This window comes from Zeugodacus cucurbitae, chromosome 5 (genome assembly GCF_028554725.1).
Source record: "Zeugodacus cucurbitae isolate PBARC_wt_2022May chromosome 5, idZeuCucr1.2, whole genome shotgun sequence".
Taxonomy (NCBI): Eukaryota; Metazoa; Arthropoda; class Insecta; order Diptera; family Tephritidae; genus Zeugodacus; species Zeugodacus cucurbitae.
Window position 1 is genome coordinate 11,310,608 of NC_071670.1, and position 26,133 is coordinate 11,336,740.

Below are 26,133 nucleotides of genomic sequence, written 5' to 3' on the forward strand. Positions count from 1 at the left end.
AGATTTTATAAAAAAATAATTCAATAATACAATACTGTTTCAAATACAAACGAAGCCGATTTTATGAGCTTTCATGATTTCGAAAGCTTTAATGCTAAATAGCTAAATTATTAAAGGTCAGACTAAAGAATAATGTTAAAAAACTGCACAATAACCGAAATGGTTTTCGACTACTTAGAGCTTTGAAAGATTTTCCGTCGTACAGAGTTATTGTTATTCTAATTACATGTCATTATCATGTAGGGACCGAGAAGGTAATCTGGTAACGGATGTCCAGAGCACACTGGGATTATGGAGGGAACACTTCTCCGACCTGCTCAATGGCAGTGAAAGTACAACACCAGGAGATGGCGAACCCGATTCCCCAATCGATGACGATGGAATAGATGTTCCATTACCCGACCATGAAGAAATTCGAATAGCAATTACCCGCTTGAAGAACAAAGCGGCGGGGGCCGATGGATTACCGGCCGAGCTATTCAAATAGGGCGACGAAGAACTGATAAGGTGCATGCATCAGCTTCTTTGTAGAATATGGTCGGAAGAAAGCATGCCTGACGATTGGAATCTTAGTGTGCTCTGCCCAATCCATAAGAAGGGAGACCCCACAATCTGCGCCAACTACCGTGGTATAAGTCTCCTCAATATCGAACTGATTGGACCTTATCAGTGTGGCTTTAGACCTGGAAAATCTACAATGGACCAGATATTCACCATGCGCCAAATCTTGGAAAAGACTCGAGAGAGAAGAATCGATACTCACCATCTTTTTATCGATTTTAAAGCTGCCTTCGATAGCACGAAAAGGAGCTGCCTTTATGCCGCGATGTCTGAATTTGGTATCCCTGCAAAACTAATACGGCTATGTAAGCTGGCGTTGAGCAACACCAAAAGCTCCGTCAGGATCGGGAAGGACCTCTCCGAGCCGTTCGATACCAAACGAGGCTTCAGACAGGGTGACTCACTATCGTGCGACTTTTTCAATCTATTGCTGGAAAAAATAATACGAGCTGCAGAACTAAATAGAGAGGGTACAATCTTCTACAAGAGTGTACAGCTCCTGGCGTATGCCGATGATATTGATATCATCGGAAGCAACAACCGCGCCGTTTGTTCTGCGTTTTCCAGACTAGATAAAGAAGCGAAGCGTATGGGTCTGGTGGTGAATGAGGACAAGACGAAATATCTCCTGTCATCAAACAAACAGTCAGCGCACTCGCGTCTTTGCTCCCACGTCACTGTTGACAGTCATAACTTTGAAGTTGTAGATAATTTCGTTTATCTGGGAACCAGCATTAACAACACCAACAATGTCAGCCTTGAAATCCAACGCAGAATCACTCTTGCCAACAGGTGCTACTTTGGACTGAGTAGGCAATTGAAAAGTAAATTCCTCTCTCGACGAACCAAAATCAAACTCTATAAGTCGCTCATTATTCCCGTCCTGATGTATGGCGCTGAAGCGTGGACGATGACAACATCCGATGAGACGACTCTTGGGGTTTTCGAGAGAAAGGTTTTGCGCAAGATTTATGGTCCTCTAAACATTGGCAACGGCGAATACCGCAGACGATGGAACGATGAGCTGTACGATTTATACGACGACATTGACATAGTTCAGCGAATAAAAAGACAGCGGCTACGCTGGCTAGGTCATGTTGTACGGATGGAAGAAAACACTCCAGCTCTGAAAGTATTCGATGCAGTACCCGCTGGAGGAAGCCGCGGAAGAGGACGACCTCCACTCCGGTGGAAAGACCAAGTGCAAAGTGACCTGGCTTCACTTGGCGTTTCCAGTTGGCACCAAAAAGCAAGGAGGAATGAGTGGCGCGCTCTGGTGGATTCGGCTATAATCGTTTAAAGCGGTTCCTACGCCAAATATATATATAATTACAAAAACATTAATTAAAGTATACAAGTAAGACTACAGAATAAAAATTTTAAGCACAAGCGAAGCTAAAGCTAAGCCAATTTAAAGAGCTTTCATAATTCCGAAAACTTTCAAGATACATTTTAAAATACTAATAATAGTTATAACTTCAAATTAACTGAAAACGAAAGTTTTGGATCTCCGAGAGCTTTCACACCGTCTTTATAAACTTGTGTTATAAAGAAATGATCGCCAGAGCTTTCTGTAAAAGCTTGAGAATATAATGTTGTGTTAGATTTTTGTGACACTCACAGATTTCGATCTGGGTTCGCAAAAATATATACTTTAATCTGTGAAATACAAAAATATGCAGTCTGTGGTTTGACTGCATAACAGATAACGTTTTCAGTTCGATTGGAACCGAAAGCTTTTGAATATAACGTGAAGATATCATGGTCAAGGGAGAACTTTTAAAAAGTCTAACTTCTAATTAAATTAGTTCCTCGAATATTATATATTTAGAAAATATATATAATATACATATATATATGACTGCAGAGAAACGCGTTCGAGTAGATTCAATAAGAACCTCAATGAACATTCGGACACGAAATACTCTTCCTTCGAAACAAACCAACAAAAGTAGTAAGGACTAGAAATTACTGAATATGAAAGTAAAATAAAATATATATCTTTTACTTTTTCGTATATTTTCTTAAATAAATTAAACTCTTTTTCACAATTATCATTATAAAATACACACTCCTTATTCGATTATACCATAAAGCGGCCAGTTGTAGTTGTCACAACGCATTTACAGACAATTCTCGTAAATCTCCATACTTACACTGGCCAGCTGAAGCACCTCAAAACCGCGTCCACAATCAAGTGCCTTGTGTAGCTGTAACTTGGTGCGTTGTGTAAAATTCCCCTTGCACTGAGAGCATGTGTGCACATGATCATCGTCATCGGTGCGTTTTTCTTTTTTTTTTTTTTTTTTTTTTATAGTAGGGGGAAGCATCGAAAGCCGGAGTGCGGAACTTTAATCCGCTAAACCTAACCTACTCCCAACTCAAGACGCTCCCACGGAACCACCAAATTAAGTATTACTTCGTGGGAATGACAAGACATTCTTAAGTCTCCTCTATGGCACGGACTGACTGACGCCTAACCTGTTGTACCTGTCTCAGTTCTATCATAATTGAGGCTGTCGCTTCGCTAACTGCTTTCCACTTATTAGGGGACTGACACATAAGTGCAGTCAAGTTTTCCACCGAAAAACTACCACCAAGTGCAGTTTCCAACCTGTCCCTTACGTTCAAAAATCGAGGGCAGTGAAAAAATACGTGTTCAGAGTCTTCTATGGACTCCGTACACACCGGACAATACGGACTATCGTCGTGATGGAATTTATGGAGATAGCTTCTAAAGCACCCATGTCCACTCAATATTTGTGTCAGATGGAAATTCAGGTCCCCATGCTGTCTATTTATCCATGAATGGATGTCAGGAACAAGTCTGTGTGTCCACCGTCCTTTGGTTGAGGTTTGCCACCGCTTTTGCCACATTGTTGTGCTCTTATTTCTCTCTTCTCTCTTTCTTATTTCTGTTGGTTCTGATAATTCGCTTAATCTTGCGAATTCGTCACCCTGGATGTCTATGGGCGGCATACTTGCCAATACTTCAGCTGCTTCGCTGGATATAGTTCGGAAAGCACTTATTACTCTTATCGCTGAGAGTCTATATACAGCAATTATTGGTTTCGCATACGCTTTAATGTCTAGCGCCTGGACCCATATTGGGGCCGCATACAATATTACCGAGCTCATAGCTTTAGCAATTAGAAAGCGTCGGCTGGAACGTACGCAGCCTCTGTTTGCCATCATTCTTGATAAGGCGTTATATATCTTATTTGCCTTATTTGACGTGTAAGCCAAGTGCTCCTTGAATTTAAGCTTAGAGTCTAATATTACCCCTAAATACTTCAGCTGTGGCTGTGAAATAATCGCACATTCCCCGATAGTTATAGTAATTTTCTCCTCAATTTTCCTGGTACTTATGAGCAATACTTCTGTTTTGTGCTCAGCCAATTCCAAACTCATGGAAGAGAACCATTGGCGCAGACCATTTATACATTCATTACATTTGTTCTGAAGGTCATCAAGCTGCTTAGCTACTGCTACCACTACAAGGTCATCCGCGTAAGCGACTAATTTTACATTATTTGGTTGTGGTTTTCTCAGCACCCCATCATACACGAGATTCCATAGAAGAGGGCCTAAAACAGAGCCTTGTGGAACTCCACTAGAAATAGAGTAGCTCTTAATTCCTTCGTCGGTGTCAAATATCAACCTTCTGTTTTCAAAATAACTCATAATAATATTTGTAAGGTATTTAGGGGCGCTTATTTCATATAATGCTTTGAATATATTTGTCCATTTTGCAGAGTTGAACGCATTCTTTACATCCAGGGTGATCAGCGCACAATATTCTTTTGTACCACCTTTCCATCTTTTGCCACTTACTGCACATTTTGCGGTGTCAACGACTTCTTTTAGAGCGTCGATAGTGGATCTCTTTTTTATGAAGCCGTATTGTCTCTCTGACAATCCGCCAACTTCCTGGATTGCAAGCTCCAAGCGATTTCTTATTATGTTTTCGTACACTTTACCCATTGTGTCGAGCATACACAGAGGTCGGTACGATGATGGTTCTTCCGGTGGTTTCTTTGGTTTTGGTAGTAAAACCAGACGCTGAACTTTCCAGGCGTCGGGGAATACCCCTTCTTTTATACATGCGTTGTACATTTTGGCAAACAGTTTGGGTTTCAAAGTTATGGCTACCTTTAGAGCTCTGTTGGGTATGCCATCTAATCCAGGCGCTTTGTTGTTTTTAATTTTTTTCGCTATATCCAGAAGTTCTTCTTCCGTAACTAAAAGGGGTGACTCTGAAATTTCATTTCGCTCAGCAATGTTAATTGCTTCGTGCGTCGGAAATAATGCCTCGACGACTTTCTTCATGAACGGAGCGCTTTTAGGTTGTTGCGACTTATTTTTGAACTTCGACATACAGATTTTGTATGCAGTTCCCCAGGGATCAATATTTGCTTCTTCGCAGACCTTTTCAAAGCAGGATCTTTTGCTGCGAGTGATGGCTGACTTCAGGAGCTTCTTATGTCTTTTAAACGTTTCTTTAAGAATATCTTCGTTTTCTCTACCCTGGTTGCGCTGTAAACGACGTCTTGATGAATGACAGAGCTTCCTCAGCGTGGCAATTTCATCGTTCCACCAATATACTGGACGTCGTTTGTTGTGATGTTTTGACCTTCGCATTGTTGCGTCGCATGCTGCGAACAGTTCTTTTCGCAATGCGGATACTAAGTGGGCCGCGTCTTCGCCTGGTGCCTTTGCTGCACTCCAGACTATCTCAAAAACATCAGTATCGAATTCGTTTTGCTTCCAGCTTCGTTTCTGAGCAGTGTTCCCTCTCGGGGGTTCCGTTTCTCGGGACACTGAAACTTCAGCAACGATAGCCATGTGATCACTATATGTAAACATGTCTGACACCTCCCACTTAATCCGCATGCTAAGTGCGTCATTTGCAAACATTAGGTCTATTATTGAACCTTTATTTCCTTTTTGATATGTGTTTTTGGTACCGCTATTTATTAAAGTAAGGTTTGTTTGACTCAGGAATTCTAGTATTAAGCGCCCACGATGGTTTGTACTTCTGCTTCCCCAAGCAGTAGACCATGCATTAAAATCGCCTGCTATTATTATCGGCGATTTGCCTCTAGTTTCTAGAGATAGCTCAAGGAGAAAGTTTTCAAATTCCGAGATTGATGCGCTGGGGCGGGCATAACAACTTACAAAATATATACCATGTATATTAGCCCATGTGAAACCAGTTTGAGCTGCTCTGGAGCATGACGTGAAAGGTTTTCCTTTGCAGGACCATATTGCCGCCTTGCCACTTATGTCTGAGATCCAAGTGCTTTCCGAGCGCTGAATATATTGCTCGCTCAATAAGGCAATATCGATATTATTCTCTAACAGCGTCTGTTTTAGCAGTTCTTGTGCTGCAGCGCAATGATTTAAATTTAACTGCAATATTTTCATTTACGCAGTGATTTTGACATTTCTAAGTACTTGGGGCAAGTGGTGCTCATGACTGAGTGATCTCCTTTGCAAAGCATACAGCTTGGAGCGTTGGTACATAACTTTGCAACGTGTCCCCCGGTTCCACAACGTGTGCAGAGGGAAGACCTGTCAATCGGGTTACAGCATGTTCGTGCCATGTGACCTAGTTGAAAACACCTAAAACAACGAGGTATAGGGGCATATTCCCTGAGGCGACAAATCGACCATCCGATCTTTATTTTGCCACGCTTAAGTGCCGCTTTGGCATCTTGGGCACGAAGACACAACAGAGCTATCTGTGTGCCGCTACGTGTTTTTCGCATATTTTTAATATTCGATTTCCCTAAGTTCTGGAATCCGCACTCCTTTTGCAATGCGTCGCAAATTTCTTCAGGAGTGGTTATTTCATCTAAATCCTTACATACTATTGTAACATTGTGGCTTTTTGGCTGTATTATAGCCATCTCTCCGACCACTTCCTCTAGGGCATTCTGAAAAGTTTCGGCTCTCTTGTCCGTTTGATTTTTCAGTTCCAGTAAAAGATCTCCTTTAAGAGTTTTTCTAATATATGTCACATTCGATCCCAAATCTTCGAGCTCACTGTTGCTTTTTATTTTACGCAATATATCAGCATAAGAAGCGCCGTCTTTTTTGGTTAAAATAATATCGTCTGGTTTCAATCTGATTTTTTTCTCTATTGGCCTCTTCTTCTTTACCACATCCACCCATTTTTCACCTGCGCTGGGTTTATTTCCTGCTGATTTCAAGGTCTCGCTATATGTTGGCTGCGATTTTTCGTTTACATTCTTATGTTTCTTTGTTGGTGGTAGTTGGCCTTGTAACTCCCGCAGTCTTTTTGGAGTAATTACCTCTTTACTAATAAGCACTTTCTCCACCATAGTTTTCTTCAGTGCACTTTCGTTTTTTTCTGCTTTATTATACAGACTCACTATGCTGCTTACTACATCGCGCATGGCTTGGTTAATGTGTCGTTGGCCAGACATAATGTTTTCTAACTCTTTAATCTTAGTACCAAGTTTACTGAAAACATTTGCAGTTTCACCAATCTGCGGTTCCAGATTTTTTCCACCGCTTTTAACTTGGTCGACATTGTCGCCATTCTTTGTTGATCCAGAAGCTGTGGGTACCTCGTTGTTGCCGTTTGGAGGCGTTCTCATTATTTTGGAGTTCCTCCTAAAAGGATTCTCCGGTGTTCGTCGATCACCATTTTCAGAGGCCATACCTCCGCAAAAAATGTTTGAGAACACCTGTCAGTAAGGTACGTTCAGTTCCTAACGCTAACACTCTATTTATATTTCCAATGGTTGGCAACGCCAAAACCAAAGGAGAAGAGAAAACACAAAGGGGATCAGCTGATCGAGCAAAACAAAACGGCAGAATAGATTAAACGCACGTTTTTTTTTTTTTTTTTTTTCATCTGTCATCGGTGCGTAGAAAGCGACATATGTTCGAGATCTCCAAGAGTTGTTGCTGAGCACCGTCTACACTCTGCAACATTATATAATGGGCGCCACAGCCTACGCGATCCCAAGTTTGTTGCGCACGCTGTACTTCAGTAGAGCATGTACTGCTCGGACATTTGCCCAGCTGGTAGGGCACCACATACAACTCTTGGGTGCGCGCACAAACGCGGAAGCAATACAGGTTCGCGTCGGCGGCAGCCTTCGCGCTGATCGGCTTTGTGGCTGGCGCTGCGATGGCATGCTTCACACGATACTGTAACGGTAGTATGCATTTTGGGGGCGCATGCGTTAACGAGGAGGAGTTTGAGTTCAGCTCGCGCCGTACGTAAATCTTTATGCACTTTAAGCTATAGTCCGCAGCGCGCGTCGGATAGCAGGTATACATATAAGCCTCGATTTTCTCCAGCAACATAAGGAATAGCACATCCACAGTCTCGCTAATGTCCAGGTGATGCTTTGGATTTGCCTAAAGCTATATATTTGTATTTGTATACGAATACTTCAGTTTGAAATGATTTTGCGTTTGGTCATCTAATTGTTATTGTTATGTAAGTGTTAATTTATATAATTAAATTTATGTATCACTTGTAATGTCTGCGCTTTTATTTTTATTATGATTTCCATGGGCTTTCATATTTTATGCATTTTCATTAAGGATTTAATTTAATTTTTGCTCGGTGATTCGGTTACCGTATGAATTAATAATGACAGTGCACTTAAAAGACTTCAATTTAATTGATTATTTCTCATTTATAATCTTAATCAAATTTTAATGAATCCATTGTAAGGATCTCACAAAAAACTGATTGTATTTCAATGCATTCTTTAGAAACTGACCAAAATAGTAATCTAGTAAATCAAATGCATTAAACACAAAATTTTATGCTAAGATAATACAGATTTTAGCTTAATGAGTATCAGAGTACAACAACGACAAATAGTAGATATATTCATAATTACTTATATGGTACATAGACACTCACATATGAATATACATACATAATTCACCTTCAAATCAGCTCTATTTATGTATTTATTTTGCCGCAAAAATCTGTTTATTTATTTGTCTCAGTTATTATGTGTACACACATACATATAATAGCTTCAAAATTATTTTCAACTGTATTTCTATGTTTTCTACACTCATTTACATGTCAATCTAAGTGATATGAGCATCTAGTAATTTATAGAAATGCACTAAAGCAATTTATTTGAATAGCATGACAGCACTTAAGAAAATCAAATAATACAAAAATACAAAATATCAGTGCACAAATACATACAAATGTATGTTTAAAGATATAAATACGCATGTATAATATATATATATATATATATATATATATATATATATATCTGAGACTGATATATATATATATATGCACAAATTCAACGTAAGTTTTATCAATGAGCCGGTCAGCTTATGAAGGCGCGTACACTACAGTAGTGGACTCAAATATGAGCATATCTACTGTGCCGATTTCAAAAATTCTTTCACCATTGGAAAGCTACATTTGCCCCGAGTGACGTAGGCTATATTTATTGCTAGAATCTCAACTGGAATCCCAGGTGGGGGTATCAAAAAAACCCCGTGATGGAGAATCTTAATCTGAAACTGAAAATCGTCTTGCAAGGCATCGCAATCGCATGCCAGTGAGTCAAGTAACGAGTGCTCGCAGCGTCTTGTTGAACAAAATTTCAAAACCTCCCAAGTACGCGCTTGAGATCGAGTACGGAGCGTGTTCAGCGGCTTGAAGAACAAAACACTAGAAATATACAAGCTTGCACTAGGGTGTCTAACTCTGAGCGTTCCCAACGCCTTCATAATCGGAGAGAAAGACAAAGGAAACAAAAGACTAGAGGTCGTAATCAAGTTTTAGCTCATTGCAAATAAAATATAATTTCCTGTCCGAATTTTCCCCATTTAACTTTTTTTAAAAGAACCCACGCAAGAAACGGGAAAGTACATACATATGTATGGGAGTGTATGTATAAGTGTGTAAAAACTTATAACTTTTGAAATGTTTGTTTAAACCCGTGCGAAGCCGGAGCGGTCTGCTAGTAACTTGATATAAAAACAAGTAATTACCCTTAATTGTAATTGTTCCGGTGTAACCGAACATTTTATACTCTCGCAATTTGTTTATTTAATTTTATTAATAAATATAACACACGATTTAACCGACATATTTGTCATATATATGGTATAAAGTCCATTGAAAGTTGGAAACCCTAATATTATGTATGTTGGAGCTAAGAAAAGTATTCCCTCTGAATTTCATCAAAATATCTGAGAGACTTGCCAATATGTTCGGCAAAAAAAAAATATTAGAACCTCTGAGGTCATATTCGATATATGGCGCCTTGAAAACTTACGGCCCGATTTTGGCCCTTTTTAGAAGTGCGATGCCACACTATAAATGCAGTATTTGTGCAAAGTTCTGTTCGGATATCTTCACTAGTGCTTACTTTATATATTGTAAAGTACACGATTCAGATCGAGTTCAAAGTTCAGGTACGTATATGGCAAGGAGGTGTGGCTGTGAACCGATTTGGTTTATTTTCATAACATATCATTGGGATGTCAGGAAAATATGATGAACCAAATTGAAATTGGTCGAATAGATTATGAGATATGGTTTCTGACCCATAAGTGGGCGGAACCACGACCATAAAAAATTTTGTATACAAATTTCAATGCACCACTTCTGTACCATCTTTACTATGAAATTTAAGGTTTCTGGTATTTTTCGTCAGTGAGCTAAAGCACTTTCAGTAATTTTCAACATAACCTTTCCAACCGATATTCATCATTTTTAGACTGTATAATTAAATGCCTGAAGGAAACGACTCTTGAGAGTTTCGTCGGTATAGCTTTAGTAGTTTACGAGATATGTACAAAAATCACTTAGTTATGGCACTTTCGGTTTTCGCCATTTTGTGGGCATGGCAGTGGTACGATTTCTGGATTTGAACTTCACTCGTCACCCTGATACTTTGTTTTATATAACTCTATATCTAACTCTTTTAGTTTTGGGTGTTACTTACAACCGTTATGTGAACAAAACTAGAGAGTATAATAGTTATGTTTACTTTGTTGCGATTTACTCCCATTATGACAATTTTCTATGCATTCTGAAAATCATTCTGAGGTTAAGAGGCTCCAACCAATTACATTGAATGTATCCAAAAACAACGAGTTCCATCAAAAAAAACCCTCGTTTGTTTGAAATGATCAACTATCTTTTTTCAATCTCCATTTTTTGTAATGCTGTCCTTGATGTTAGTATGATCTGACGATTTTTACCTTGTTAACCTGATCCTCTCCCTCACTATTACAATATCCTATACCATATTTTTAAGGCAATTTGCTACCAAACCCAGTTTTAGTTAGCCATTCTATTTCAATATTCGAAGCTCTATAACTATATTTAACGTGCTCCACGATACGGAAGGAGATACTTATGGAACTCTGTCAAACTTGGAGACAATAAAGTGAACGGAATCTATTTAGCTTACACATATTTACATATATTTATTTTGAACTTGCTTCCTAGTTTTTCTTATACGGGTTTTATCTATACGCGCACTAATGGATTTTATATTTATTATATGGGATATCTAGAAAACCAAGTTTGTTAGTTGCTGACTATCTAAAATATTAGTTCAGAAGCTTCAGTGAAGTTTGGAGAATTTTAGCAATGAAATATCAAGCAAATCTTTAACATAGTTCGAAGGCAGTAAACGTTTTCATCTTTACCAAATTATAATCTTAAAATTAATTTTTTTAATATAATATGTTACTTGAAGATTTTTTTAAGCTTTGCATTTTTTACGCACACCAGTGTTTAGTTTCTATATATGACAATTATTTAAACATGCTTATCTCTGTACGGGGGACAGCATACACACAAGCAAATTTCTATGCGTATCGAATGTACAGTCAATCCAAATGGTTAAGAACATTGATAATCTATAAATTCAAAGGAAAATGCATACTATATATACGAGTGATATATTAGTGAGTTTGAAATACAATGAAAGTCACATGTGCTATTTATTTAGACTGAATTAATGCCGAATGTAATCAAATCACCACATTATAATCGCTTAGGGAAAAAGGTTTTCAAAAAAATTTAATACAATATTGGATTAGATTCGATCTAACAGTTTCTCTGAAAAAAACAAAGCGACTGAACCTCAAAAAGAGGAAGCGGAAAGTATGATAAGAAAAACAGCTGCTCGCTTTTGAGTAAATGGAACTAAACCGTAATATCCGCTCTTTAGACATTTCTCTTCAGTAAGTTTCAGTCACAGGAATAAAGAATTTCATTGATATCCCACTTAGTTTTTGTTTTATTTAGTTTTATTTGTAGAGCTCTTATTGGAGATTAAATGAATCACTTGGTAATGAAAAGAAAGCAAATATACGGATCAGTTTTGCTTGCTAAGGTTTCACTGTAATTTCACTACGTCCGCAGAGAGAACAGTACATTTTTAGATCTCGGACATGACGCACATTTTGGATCTCGCTCAGAAAAGCTTTTAGTAATAAAGAATGATTCTTTTTGAAATTGCTGATGAAGTGGTAACAGTGGTACCTTTGTGAGTATGAACATTTTATTGGTTGTGTTTTCAGTATTAAATATTTAATCTAATATTTTTATATTTTAAACAAAATTGAATCTGATAAACCTATATTTTTAACTTAACTACCATATTATCTATTTCAAAACATTTTTTATTTGAAAAAAAAAATAATAATTTTTATGAAAAAACAATTTTTTATAATTAAAAAAAAATTATTAAAATTTATTTTAATTATTTTTCTTTAAATAAAATAATATTCAAAATCCAAATTTTTGAAAATTAAGTTGTTTTTGTGTTTGTCTTCTTCTTATTTTTTATTTAATACATTTTACTCTCAAATATGCTGCGTTCACAAAATATATAAATTATCGGGCTAATAAGTCGTAAAATTTGAAACCATGTCAGCTTTTTGGGTATTTACGAAGAAATGAAGCAATTATTTATTATTTAGAAGATAGTAAAAAGAACACTTATGATTTATGTCGCTAATCACACACGCCCATATATTTATACATATACATGTACAAGTATATACACCGACAATCCATCATTCTCTCAATTTTGTTAAACGTCTGCTCGACATACTTTCAACTTTGCCGCCAATATTGAAACCAAACATTTTTGATAAGGAGCCCTGCAATTGTGTACGGCTGTCAACTGTCAGTTGCACCGAAACACTAATATGCTCATACTACAGGCTTTATATACAACTGTTAAATGAGACGTAAACGCACAGTCAGTCGGTGTCGGTTGGTTCGCCGGTAGCTTCTTATTATTGCATGATTATTGTAAATATTTGCACAACTCGCAATTGTTATTGCAATTTAATATTAGGCGTGTTTTATTTGACCACCACAAGCTAATAGCTAAATCATGTACAAATAAAACGCATTTAGCTTATTTCATATCTTCGCTTAAAAATGAATTGTGTTGGCAATGCGGGCCCGAACTCTCAGCTGAAATGTAATTTATTTGAAAAAAAAAGTTGAATTAATAAATCAAATTTCCTTTTGTTTACGGCTTTTGTATAATATTCTGAGCTTTTAAGGAATCTACAATCATTATTAGATCCGGGATGGTCTAAATAAATATGGATAAAGTTCGATAGAATTTAAAATTTTGGTTTGTTTACATTTTTATCTGTCAAAATGGGGTTTCTCGCTATTGCCAACTACATTTTTTTGGAAAAACCCCAACTATTGTGAATGAAAAAAAAACGATGAACTGGCAATGCCTCTAGTTCAATATACAAGCAATGATAGCTTATGACAAGCCAACATAATTATGTTGGCTAAGTCTTCCATACAAAATAAGCTAATAGCTTAATTTGCTGGTCAAATAAAACACGCCTATTGTTTGCGCTGTCAAGTTTTGACGCGCCAAACACACACTCACTGAACATTTGTGTAAAGTTAAGACAGCGAAAAATTTCGATATGCGATCGCTCAAAGTCGCAATACCGACGTCCTAAAGTATACAACAGTAAACAAAAAGCGCACTCGAACGCAATCGAAAAGGATCTACTTAGCCGGCAGCGGGAAGCAGGCGCAAAAGCTTTCGAATTTATTATGGAGCGCACGTCAGTCAATTACGCGCTTTTATATGCCTGCGAGTACATTTGTGGATGTGTGTGTGTACCGGCGCGTGTTGTTTGAAGACTGGAAAATTTTCATTTAATATTTTATTGAAATAACCTTTGTCGAATGTCAAGCCGTAAGCATGGCAAATGCCACCCATTTTTGACCAATTTCGTATGATATTATAATGAAATATTTACGAGTTGACGGATATGGCAACAAATACTGAACTCTTTTGGAAAATAATTCTTTTCGGCGGACAGAAAGTGAGGTTAACCAACTCTCGGTCGAAATAACTTGAGTTTGCAGTTGTTTTGCATAGTTGTTCTAAAATTCATACTCAATTTTTAGTACTAACTTCTATTAATGTATTAGGTCTACAACTTTGCTTCCGCCGTTTTCCAATAGATGCCTCTAGGGTCAAGCACTGGTCGATTAAATCGTTTTATATCGATCTTGGACATTTGTGTCAACATTAACCCAATAAAATAGTTGTAGGGATCTGTTTGCATCCCGAACTTATTCTCAACTGAAAACGTCACTTTTTGAGTCGAATTCTCGACATTTGCACGGAATACGCATGCTGCCAGAAAGATGGTCACAAAAAAAAGGTAGCTAGCGACGACCAATATTTTGAGCAACATGTAACCGTTTTTATACAAAAAAAGCCTTAAATTTACAAAAAAAAAAAAAACGGCGGAAGCAAAGTTGTAGACCTAATACTAAAAATTATTTAGTAATTAGTACCTTTCTCAGGTGTGACAAATGGCTTCGAGAATCAATATAAAATGATTTTGAACAAATATTGTTCAGTGTATTAAATATTAAATTTTTTAAACTCTTTTTTAACACTTTTTAGTTTTGTAGTACTAAAACTTTATTTAATAATATTTTTTTTTAGAAATTAAAACAAAATAACTGTATACTATTTAGAAATTTTACTCTGTGCTGGAGTTCAAAAATATTTATATTTTCCTAAGTGTACTACTTTTTCAAGTCTGAAAAATTTAAGCCTTTCTATTTTATGCTATTTCTCAGTGCAAAAGGAGTATAATCTCATAAAAAAACCAAGAATAATTTAGTACTTAACTTGCCGAGGTATACATATTTCCTAATGAGTTTTTTAGACTTGTAAAATTTCGTTCTTCTAAAATCTTTTAGAACTAAAGGCTTTTCAAATATAAAAATAATGCGATTTTATTAAGTGAAATATTATATTATTAAAAAAATATGATTTTTTGTACTAATTTTGATTATTTTATATGTATGTATATAGAATTATTAAATACATTCTACAGTAAGTTTAGTACTAATATATCATATTTACATATATAATATCTCCTTTTGATGTTCTGCGATAGTTTGTACTATATTTAAAATATAAATAAATTATATAATTAATGTACTAAAAATATGAAATACCTGAAAGAGCCCATACTAAAGGTGTCTACTCCCTATATTGGACTCAAATAAATAAGCACTAAACTCTCCATATATCACCCTTTAATAACTACAATAAATTAAAGTGCAGAACACCACGAAATGCCTCACAATTTATGTTGAAAAAATAAAAATAAAATATTGAAAAATTCTCACAGAACAATTCCACTTGAGCCTAAAAGCCCCAAAATTAATTTTTTATACCACCAAAGAGACCATCATCAACCACAAAAAAAAGGACAAAACGCCAGAGAGATTTTGAAAAGCTCCAAAGAGATACAAAAGAATTGCCTTATTACTTTTTTGCTCAACGCTGGCTTATCGCTCGTATAAAATAAAAAGCCTTTAAGGCGAGATTACTGCGAAATTTATTGATTCACTTCAGACGTAAAAGACATCGGTAATTTGCGGAAGGAAATAAAGTGTAGCAAGCATAATAATTGCTATTGATATTGTGCTTAAGGTTAAGAAAATCAATTACTTTTAATGCATTAACACACACAAATCACTTCAAATGGCAATTGGCTATTAAGCTTTGCAAGGAGAATTTAAACAATAACTTATTTGATTAGCCAGTTAGCCGAACACTGCAGATAGAGGAAGTGCTAAAAGCTAATTGTTGCAAATTATTTGTGTTATTCAATTGTGGAAGTGGCATTTAATTTTTAGAATATCTAGGTGACAATATTAGGACAAGTTTATTAATGAGGAAGTATTCATTAAATAGCACAGCCAAATCTCGCATTTGGATCGATAAGTCTCTTTTTAGCTTGACACACTTACTCCAGCGGTGGACAGGGTCCACAGCCTATTTCGACCATATTTGAGGTTTGGCAACAGGGGAGTGAACCAGTGCATTTTTATGATAGAATAGTGCTTTATTATTGTGTCTCTGTCAGCAGATCAGAGCACTGTGATCTTTTGTCAAGGTTCACGCCTACTTAACCCCAGAAAATTATGGCTTTCCTGGCGATAAGACAGTTTTAGTTTTCTTCTGAGCAGGGGTCCGGGTCCGAGGTCCACTGTTTCGAAAGTACTATGATCTAGGATGTCCATCAGTAGATCTATGTTTTGTCTGCGGTCAGTTAAACAGAGTCAAATACTGCTGCCTATTGTCTGGAGCGAGCAAACCCTGCACACCCAGAGGTACTCAAATATCTTTGTTTAATAAATTGCTTTCGATATATCCTTATGTCCATCCTTCTACAAATTTCAATGGAGAAAAGTCTATACTACGAACTAGCTTTTATTCGGAACTGTTTAAACTCCGTTTTATACAAAAATATCTTATCTTGGAAAACCTCTATACTAGCTATAATACCCGTCTGCTAAAGTCCTTTTTCCCTATCCATATCTTCAACTTTTTTACTTCTACGAGCATGTGAGAAGTACCAAGCTTTCCAAATCCCGACGACCACACTACTCTGCCTTGTCAACTCGAACTTAAGTACTTGTGTTACAATAACCACTACTCACGTTCAAAATTCCATATTATACGATGACATCTATGGTGTCTAACAAATAAATTACAAAGTCTTACGTATGTTTATGTCACCCTTAGAGCCTCCGAGTCGTCCTACTACCAGTTCGCACATTGAAATATTTTCATTAGTGCGAGCAAACAGTGTTGGAGGAAATCTTTCGTTCATTTTGCATGCAAAAGTGCATAAAATTGCCATTAAATTGTAAAATTTCCATTTGCTTAACAACTAGGCTGGTCAAAGGTTGCCGCCGGAGTGCACACTGAGGTTATAAATCGAAGCACTCAGCCATTTACTTTGACCAATTGCAAGTGTTTATGGCGATAGCAGTGACGGGGTGCAACTTTAAAGGAAATATTTATTTTATTTACTTTACCCACACTAAGCGACTCGTTGTGCCAGCTATGATTTCTTACACTCTCTTCGCCCTGTGTGACTTTCCACTCTACTCTCTACTGACTCGACCGTTTCCGCTTTTATCACACATATACTGAAACAATAATTTTCAACAAGCGCCAAAGTTACTGCCACTACCACATTATACTTTCTTGTAGCTTTATGGCCACATTGACACTAGACGTGCGAATGCCTGAGTGAAACTGCCGTAAATATCTCGAATTCTTCAGCAAATTAAACGAAATAGTTGTGGTGGAGTGTGAGTTGTGTTGAGGAATGTGAATGGGATGTTGTGCGTCTGACAATATGTGCGCTGTTGTGATTCTTGACCGAGTGAAGGTCTATTCGGCCGATTAATATTTGAAGGTATATTCCATACACAAAACGGACTTTTAATGGAGGCTGTGGTTAAGTTGGTTAAGCTGAAGGAAAGTGTCCAAATTAAGGGTGTGACTAAAGCTCTATAGGAGCCATGAAGTCAAATTGTGAACTGCGACACTGCCATCCACCTCCACCAAATTTTACTCTTGGAGCTATACCATTCTGCGCTAAGAAGAAAACGGTTTCCGCATCTTCAGTCCGATTAAAGTTACCTTTTGTCTCCACCGATTTCACTGAAGAATACAGGAAGATAGAAACGAAAAGCGAGTAGTCGTGAAAGTACAGTTGGGTCTAAGAGGTATAAATTCGGAAACTGTATTATAAATCCTTAAAATCTTGTTCAGTACATTGGATAAGACCATCACGTATCTGACCCCAAATTTTATGGATCACAATAAGGCGCGGATGGAGTCATTCAACCAATTGACTTTACGAAGTGAGATAGTTGAATGAAAGAAAACAACCGTAATCGATGGTGGGAATAATACAGTTTTAGAGAAAACACTTCTTTGAGGTTTTACAATTCCAATTGATAATAGAGGATTTTTATCGTATCCATCGTTAGATGAATGAATGATTTTAGAGGTTTTTTTTACAGTTCGCTTAAAGATCGCTGGTGTCCCCTTGGAATAAACCGAGGCTTACAAATACTAACGAATATTTTCGCCATTACCCCATTGGTCTATCGGTTAGACTCATCTTTACTCATCTGATATACCTTTCAAGACTCAATTAGAGAAGGAAACTGTTTGTTATGGCCACAAACCTTGAGTTCTAAGGAAGATCGGAACTTAACTTGACTTGACTTGAAGTTCTCTGAACTTTGAAGTGACTCTCTTTTCACGTTAGTGTGTGGGATGAAGCCTTATGGTATATTATGTCATATTCCGCTCATAATTTGTCCTATTCTTACTCATTTCGTTATGTATGTACTTCTTTTTTCAGTAATTTGTGATATACAAAAGCCATTCGGTTGTAAAATACGAAAGTGCAAAATTTTACTTTTCTCTCTTGGGTACTCTCATTATATAATATTTTCATTTAGTGCACATTTATTTGACTTCAATTAATTCAATAGGAATTGTTCTCGAAATGTACCAAATTTTCCGCATTTCACATTAAAAAATCATTTGTTCTTTGTCGAGCATGTTTTAGTCCACCGACGTTTCTTCTACCACAAACCGAAATTTATGAGAAAATCCATGAAATATGTTTGTCCAGCAAAAGCTATAATTCATAATTATTTCATGTCAAGCATATGCCAATCGAGCAAAAGTGGCCGCACAAAAGGCAAGAGCGACACCAAAAAGAAAAAAATGAGCGCGACCACCAGGCGTACAACCGGAGGTACGAAAGGATAATACTACAATAATTGTCACCGAAATTATTGCAATGAATAGACCGAATACATCAATAGGCGAACTTTTCGTCGAATTTTGCCTGGTACACACACTTTCACTCGCTCTAAAAGGAAAGCTCCATTGTAGTCTTAGGCAGAAATTCATTTTCTTGCATATTTGCGTTTGAATAAAGAATAAGTTTTCGGTTGCGGGAAAAGAAAAACTGTGCCAATTGTTGAACTAGTTTTGCAACAATTATTCATATTTTATGTGCTAACTTTGCGGTATTTTCAATGAGGATATTTTAGCGCATAATTGTGCATTTGGAGATTTTATTGCAAATTTTCAAAATATAACATGTAACGGCTTTGTTGAAGGAGTGGAAATATATATAAGGATAAAGGAGAGTAAAATATTACTTTCTTTTAATTTCCGACGTTTTTGAAGGGCGGAGACCAAAACAACTATCCGCTTGAACCTATTAGTTTTAACGTCTTCCTTCAAGTAACTACTGATGGGGAAAATGAATCGAGATCCTATCTTTCAATATTTCTTGGACCAATTTCACGATCTTTGTCAATTTTCCATTATCCATTGAAAGTGCTCTTACAAAATCCAATTTGCGGCACCGCCTAAGTCTTTTCGGTTTCAATATGTTGTCTGCATACATAATTCTATAAAATCTGAAACCTTTCCATAGTGAAATTTGCAAATAAGCGCTTTGTATTTAACTCTTACGTAGGTGTTACACTCTTCGTCGAAAAGACTGAGCCTCTTAAAAATAAAATATTTTTAACCTGGACTTAGGACTTTCTCTCGAAAGTTCCAAAGTTCAGTATGTAAGTTAGCCTATACCTCCCGAACCAGTCGATACTACGGGTTTCTACTACAAAAAATCAGCTATCGACTATGTCAATTTTGTACTCAACTAAGAAAGAAAGGTAAAATTGCAGTTTGGAGCGTGGTTGGTAAATTAAAAAAAAATGAAAACCACAGAATTTATTTCCTGTCGAATATGGAAGCATTTATTAAAGTTTAATGGCAAGCAAACAAGTAATATGACGAATTACAAATGCTTCGCTAACACTTTTGAACAGCAAGTGGTTATGAAAAATGTAAGGCATGAAGACATGGAAGAAGAAGACACTATGCTACCTAACTTCATAAATCTTTCAAATATCAACATTTGCTACAAGCGATTTGTAATAACAATCAATTATTTTAAACAAATAAATCGACCTCTTTATACCTTTTTTGCACAAAAATTTTCACTTTGAGCAAAATATGTAAATTTTATTGAACTTCCGCTGAGTTTCAGAGCGACAGCAATGAAATTGTTATTTGACATGTCGCTGCCGTCTTCAAAATGCTCAAGACGCTGGCTTCATAGCGACATTTGTAGCCAGCCGTCGCGTCGTCGTGTCGTGTCGTCGTCTTTGTGTTCAGAGCATGAGTAGCGTAACAGATAAGTACAAATTCACTTCGTGCGTTGTTAGTGTTAATGTGTATACATATGTTTGTATACGCTAAGAGAGGGGCTCTCCGGATGAATAACGTGTAGTGTTTAGCTGCCACACCCTTACACTTTTATATTTTGAAGAGTGAAAACACAGATTGTACTCAACAATCAAGAGTTTATTAAATTTCTAACAATTTAGAAGTGTACAAATGATTCCGCGAAAGAGTTTTTTCTTTAACCGAACTCGAAATGGTAATTACAATTATGGTTTAGCAAGCGGAGATGCTACTTCCCTCGTATCGACATATTCCTCCATTTATTCGCAGCGGTAATATGTTAAATACATACATGTATACATATATGTATGTCGTTTTGTCGCGCCTCAAGAGCTCGTTTTGTGATCTTCGCTTGTTCGCGTAAGTGACAATACGTAAGTAGGTAAACAAACGATCACTTGGGTTCTTTTCTCAATGCAGAGAATTTTACATTCTTTGTACGCTCTTTCGTCGAAGTTATGGTTGCACTTAGTAACTATGGTATCGAAAACTGCTTCTTCAGTATAGCGTGAGTAGCGGTGCACATAAGTTCATATTTCAGTCACTTCGTGAGTTGTTACGGTATGAAGTCTACATAATAATATAATATATAGGATATATGAGTATAGATAAGTTTTGCTTTATTTAGTTTTTGATTTTTCGCGGTATTGTTACATTGTTATAACGGAAATAGCAATCTATATTGATCATATTAACTGAGTGATTTATCGAGACAAGCACAAACAAAAAAATCCTCTCTTTGTAAGCAAGAGAAAGTCAAGAGTCGCCAAGCGAGATCAAAATTTAAGAGCGCTCACAGTTGTATTGCTCAATTTTTTTATATTTTTATTATTGTTTACAAACATTTAGACGCTCACTTGTGGTTTGTTATTAGTTCTCTACAATTTGCTGATAAGCGGTTTGGGCGAGTAAACCTCAGCAATACTAGGTACATGGCTGCCACAGTGCCAAAAGTGAACAAAGGAGAAATTATAAAAAATTCAAATATGGCAACATACATTGATACCTGAGAAAGACATGTAGTACATATTGTAGTATGCTACAGCAACCATATGTGTATCACCGGTGTTCCGAATTTTGTTTGCAAGTAAATGGTGTTTCGTACTACAATAGAGTTCTAGAAACCATTGAAATTTTGTGGTGTTGTGAAATGTTACTACAATGGATTGCATTGAACACACCGAAAGCTTTAAGCTCTTCTGCCATAATCATATGTATGTTTTCTGACATTTTGACATACAGAAAATAAATTAAATTCAAAATTAGTTGAAATGAAAAAACAAAATTTGAAAAAAAAAAATAATGTGAAAAATTTGTTGAGAAGTAATAATTATAATGGAAAAGAAAATTTTAATATTGCTTGCAGTTATAACTAAGTCAGGATCCATTTTGCTTTCTGATGGACGTAAACATATGTAGTACAATACTACATGTGTGTCACTATGCTGGTACATGGTTTCTTAAGCTTTTATTGTCGTACACATTGTAGTACGGAAACCATATGCATGTCTTGGGCATTACAATATACATACATATGTTCATATAAAGTGAAAACTAATTCAAACATTTTTTTCTCAATTTCAACGCTTTTAAGGTGGAGGATTTTTGTAAAATAGTAATACAAGTGTGAAATAAATCGTACAATTTCATTTTACAAATCGTACAAAAGAATTTTAATTGAATATGGTAATTGACAATTATACAAAAAACGGTAGTTAATAAACCCATAATTTTGGATGTAAGTTAGAGGGATTTTAGTTTTAAGATCTTAGGCGAAATAACTATATCCGTTATTTTATTTCTATAGATACTGAGAGATCTTTATAAAGTTGACTTAAGACTTATTAATACATCTTAGTATCGAATTTCTACACTTATCGATTGTTGAATCTTCGATTAAAAGCTATGATCACTATAACGTATTGCTTAGTTTATTATCGAGCTCAGAATGTAACGCGCTACCAAAATAGGACTGCGACCAGTCCGATATAGAAAATGGTACATTTCGACTACGTAAAACCGTTTGTCGTAGTTATGGAGCGAATGCATCTACGTCCAATAGTTTAAACTAGATGAAATTAGAAAGCAAAGCTCAAGTTGAATTGACTTTATTCAAAATAATTATTTTCATTTTCATATTTTCTCATCGCAACAGGAAAGTTCAATAATTTAAAATGGCCACAAGTTCTAAGCAAACAACTGCTTCACAGCGTAATTCGAGTGAGTTGAAACTACATTTCATGGAGAAATTAATGAAGAAAATATTTTGCTTCTACGATGAACAGTCTCTAATTGATGTGACTTTTAAAGCTTCTAACCCAGAGGCTTTGTAAGTATTACATAGTTTGAACGTCACATAAAAATATATTGATCTACATTTATAATTTTTTTCACAGTGTACCCGCACATCGTTTGATACTCTCAGCAGCGAGTTCTTACTTCGAGAACCTCTTCAACGGCGATCGAGGCAATGCTCTTGTCATCGAAATAAATGATATCGATAGCGATATCTTTGAACGCTTAATAACCTTTTGCTACACCGGACAGGCGCTGGTTACCGTAGACAATGTCGCTGCGATGCTGAAGGCGGCAATCGAGTTGCAATTGGAAGATGCCACGACCATTTGCATGGACTTCATTATGTCGCACATCGATGAATGCACATTACAGGGTGTATATGCGTTAGAACGCGAAACGCAATGTGAACTTGTCAAGCGGAAAATCCACGAATACGAAATACAGAATTTCATGGAGGTGAGTCTATTCAATCAATGGGGACCAATGGCGTAATTAAAATTTCGTGTTTTGCCAATACTAGATTAGCCAACGGGACGAGTTTCTCAATTTTGATGTTGAGAAATTGCAATGTCTTCTCGAATCGGACAATTTAAATATAACCTGTGAGGAAGATGCATATGGTGCCATAACTCGTTGGTTTAATCACGATGTTTCTGCGCGTCAACAACATCTACCTCGTTTAGTCGCTTGCCTGCGGCTCACTCAATTCGATGTGGACTTCCTTTTGACTCACATTCAGTCATTACTTGGTTGTGAATTGTTGGCCCTCCAGGCGTCCACGTGGATCAGTAATCCCTCAGCACGAACTAAGATAAATATGCGATTTACTGAACCACGTGTAGGTATCGGTGCTGGAAATTGTGATGAGAAAACATTGCTGCTTGTTTACGAAGAGGTAAGCGCTCACAGCGGTTAACTTTCAAAATTTAATCTCTAATTAATATATGGAAAATATTTATTTTTAATATAATCAAAGCATAATTCGTCGAAGGCATGTGCACTTCAATATAATAAAGCTGAGGACACATGGCAAAAATATGCGACTCTATATAATTATAATATAAACTCTAGTGCGATTTTAAAGGATGACAATTTGTTATTTATTGGTGGTGATAGCTATAAATCACCATCCAAAAGTTTTCTCAGTTGGAATATTCCAAATAAAACATGGCGAGAATTGTCAAAAATGAACCATAGAAGACAAGACCATAGTGTTGTCGAATTAGAAGGAAAAATATACGCTATTGGTGGTCGTGGTGAGAATAATACTATTTTGCAGTCAGTTGAAAGGTAAGTACCTAGTGTCTGGCCGATTTTTTAAATATTATAAATTTAAATATACATATGTATATGCATCTACATAAATGGAACGTACTGTTAGTCGCAATTTCAGCAAGTAAGTACATACCTGCATTATGTACACATAACATAATCTTAAATCTTCTCAACGGCGAAAGCATAACAACAACATGACAAATTCTTCTCTGTTCGTTAGTTTAGGATCCTTTACAATAGCAGTGCAATATTTATATTGTCTACAATAAGTACTCAATAACTAAGCAATATACCTGAACAGGTATATCTAGTCTTCTTAGCACTTTACAAAAATAGCTTTTCTACAGCTGTAGCCGTTAAGAACTGTTCAGAAATCTATTATTATAATGTACCTCGTATGTATATAAAGAAAAAAATAATATTATTCGCGTATTCTCGAAGCAAGTATTTAAAAATAGTGGTTCTAGTAAAAAAATTATATTATTTTTCCAGTAGATGGCTTTAGTAATTTGTAGCTTGTGTTATATAACTGTAATCGACGTATATATGTATGTCACATCTCCTAATCGCTGCTGAATCCGCTATCAAAATCGATACATTTCTTAAATATGAATACTATTCTTTCTTAATATTAATCGAACTTTTAAAAGGTGAACAGAATAATTAATATTTTAAGCTATTGAAAAAGTAAAAAACATAACATGGAATCGAAAGTCTAATAAGTACAAAGGATCGGCTAAAATTTCACCGTGGACGCTCGTTAATGTTACGAAAGACAATGCTCATCACTTCAATGTAATAAATAAGTATTAATTTTTTATTGTTTATTTCCAGGTATACAGCATCCAATGGTTGGGAGTTCGTGGCACCTTTGATTACAGCACGTTGCGAGGCCGGTGCAGTGTCTTTGAATGGTAAAGTTTACATAATAGGCGGTTCGAATGGAAAAACCTTAAAATCCGTAGAATGCTATAACCCGGATTCGAATAGTTGGACTTATTGTGCAGTTATGACGAAAACGTATTCGAGCCTTAGTGTAAGTTATATTAAAAAAACTAATGCTTGATTTAATGAGGGCCAATTGAAAACTAGATCACTTTTTAAATCAATTATGAAAAGGTAAATCTCACTTTTAGACGATTTTGCAAATTTAAACAAAAATATATAAAATTTTTAAAAGGAATTACATTTTCGAAAACCAATGACACAATGTAGAATGGGTACTGTACCAATCAGTAGACATTGTTAAAATATTTTATGAGAACAGTCGGAATCTTATTAAGTTGTCCGATTTGCTCCAGCAAAGTTAAATAAAACATTAATTCTTATTTTTTGTATTACAGGTAGCTGCACATAATGGTCACATCTATGTTGTAGGCTATCTTAAAGGTAGACCAGTTGTTGAACGTTACGATCCTCAGCGAGACACATGGACTCAGGTACATTGCAATTGATTTTTTCCAACTGTTTGATATTAAACCAAATCTTCCAAAAAAATTCACAGATTTGCTCTCTGGATAGCAAACCAAATCTTCCTGTAAAACTCGCAGATTTGCTCTCCAGTAATTGGCATTGTGCATCTTTTGACAATAAACTATGGGCTATTGGTGGCAGCGTGAATAATGAGACAAGAGTTGAAGTTTATAACGAAGAAAATGATCAGTGGGTACAGAAAAGCTCGTTACCCAAAGGTTCCATATGTTCATGTTTTGTTATACCCGTAACTTTTCTGACTTCAAAATAAACAAACGATAATGGAAATACTGTTTTTTTTTTTAATAAACTAATAGAAGCGGCAAACAAGAAAACTTTAACGGCCAAAATTTGCTTTAATCGTTTAAGGTTCTTGTTTTTTCTTAAAAGAAAGGAAACAAAGCGTTAATACTAATTTCAATTGTTTTTGTAGAAAATTTAAATAAATAAAAAGCAAGTAAATTATCCGACTACTATAACTTCTTTCTTTAATTATATTTGCTGTTGTATTTATTCTTTACTTATTTTTTCGCTTTAGTTTTCGTTTTTGTTCTTGTTTTGTATTCGGCGTTTTTACTATTTTAGTTTTCATAAAAGAAGCTCTTCCAATTTTCATCGTGGCTACGTGGTTGTAACTTAATGCACTTTGTATTATTTTTACCTCAACTCTATAGTTTGTGTGATGTTTTTACGAATCTATCACACGATGCGAATGGCGAAAGATTGACGTCTAAACATACAAGAACTCCCGCAGACGGAAATGCATGTTTGAAATGGTAAGTTGCTATCGTTGAAACCCACAGACTTTCACCCGGCCTAACTTAATCATCATATTTGGGTTCCAGTAAATCAAACAGTAGTGCAGAAACAATAA

At 36.0% G+C, this 26,133-nt stretch overlaps 2 protein-coding genes across 2 annotated transcripts; one reads left to right on the forward strand and one right to left on the reverse strand.

The window, feature by feature from the left end:
- Nucleotides 1-7,420: 7,420 nt before the first annotated feature.
- LOC128922230 (uncharacterized) lies at nt 7,421-8,071 on the reverse strand. The gene has a single exon (XM_054232043.1). The coding sequence runs from the start codon at nt 7,903-7,905 to the stop codon at nt 7,444-7,446; it is 462 nt and encodes a 153-aa protein (XP_054088018.1). The 5' UTR covers nt 7,906-8,071; the 3' UTR covers nt 7,421-7,443.
- A 12,562-nt stretch (nt 8,072-20,633) lies between these two features.
- Nucleotides 20,634-25,547, forward strand: LOC128922202 (kelch-like protein 17). The gene is made up of 8 exons (XM_054231982.1): nt 20,634-20,774; nt 22,369-22,542; nt 22,610-22,967; nt 23,032-23,406; nt 23,488-23,801; nt 24,621-24,822; nt 25,130-25,225; nt 25,291-25,547. Exons 2-8 carry the CDS (start codon nt 22,388-22,390, stop codon nt 25,528-25,530), a joined length of 1,740 nt encoding a protein of 579 aa, XP_054087957.1. The 5' UTR covers nt 20,634-20,774; nt 22,369-22,387; the 3' UTR covers nt 25,531-25,547.
- The last annotated feature ends 586 nt before the right edge of the window (nt 25,548-26,133 follow it).

Coding starts and splice junctions, on each gene's coding strand:
- LOC128922230 (XM_054232043.1), bottom strand. CDS start 7,905: ATGTTGCTGGAGAAAATCGAGGCTTATATGTATACCTGCTATCCGACG.
- LOC128922202 (XM_054231982.1), top strand. CDS start 22,388: ATGGCCACAAGTTCTAAGCAAACAACTGCTTCACAGCGTAATTCGAGT. Junction 22,543..22,609: donor GCTTCTAACCCAGAGGCTTT/GTAAGTATTACA, acceptor TTTTTTTCACAG/TGTACCCGCACATCGTTTGA. Junction 22,968..23,031: donor AAATACAGAATTTCATGGAG/GTGAGTCTATTC, acceptor TGCCAATACTAG/ATTAGCCAACGGGACGAGTT.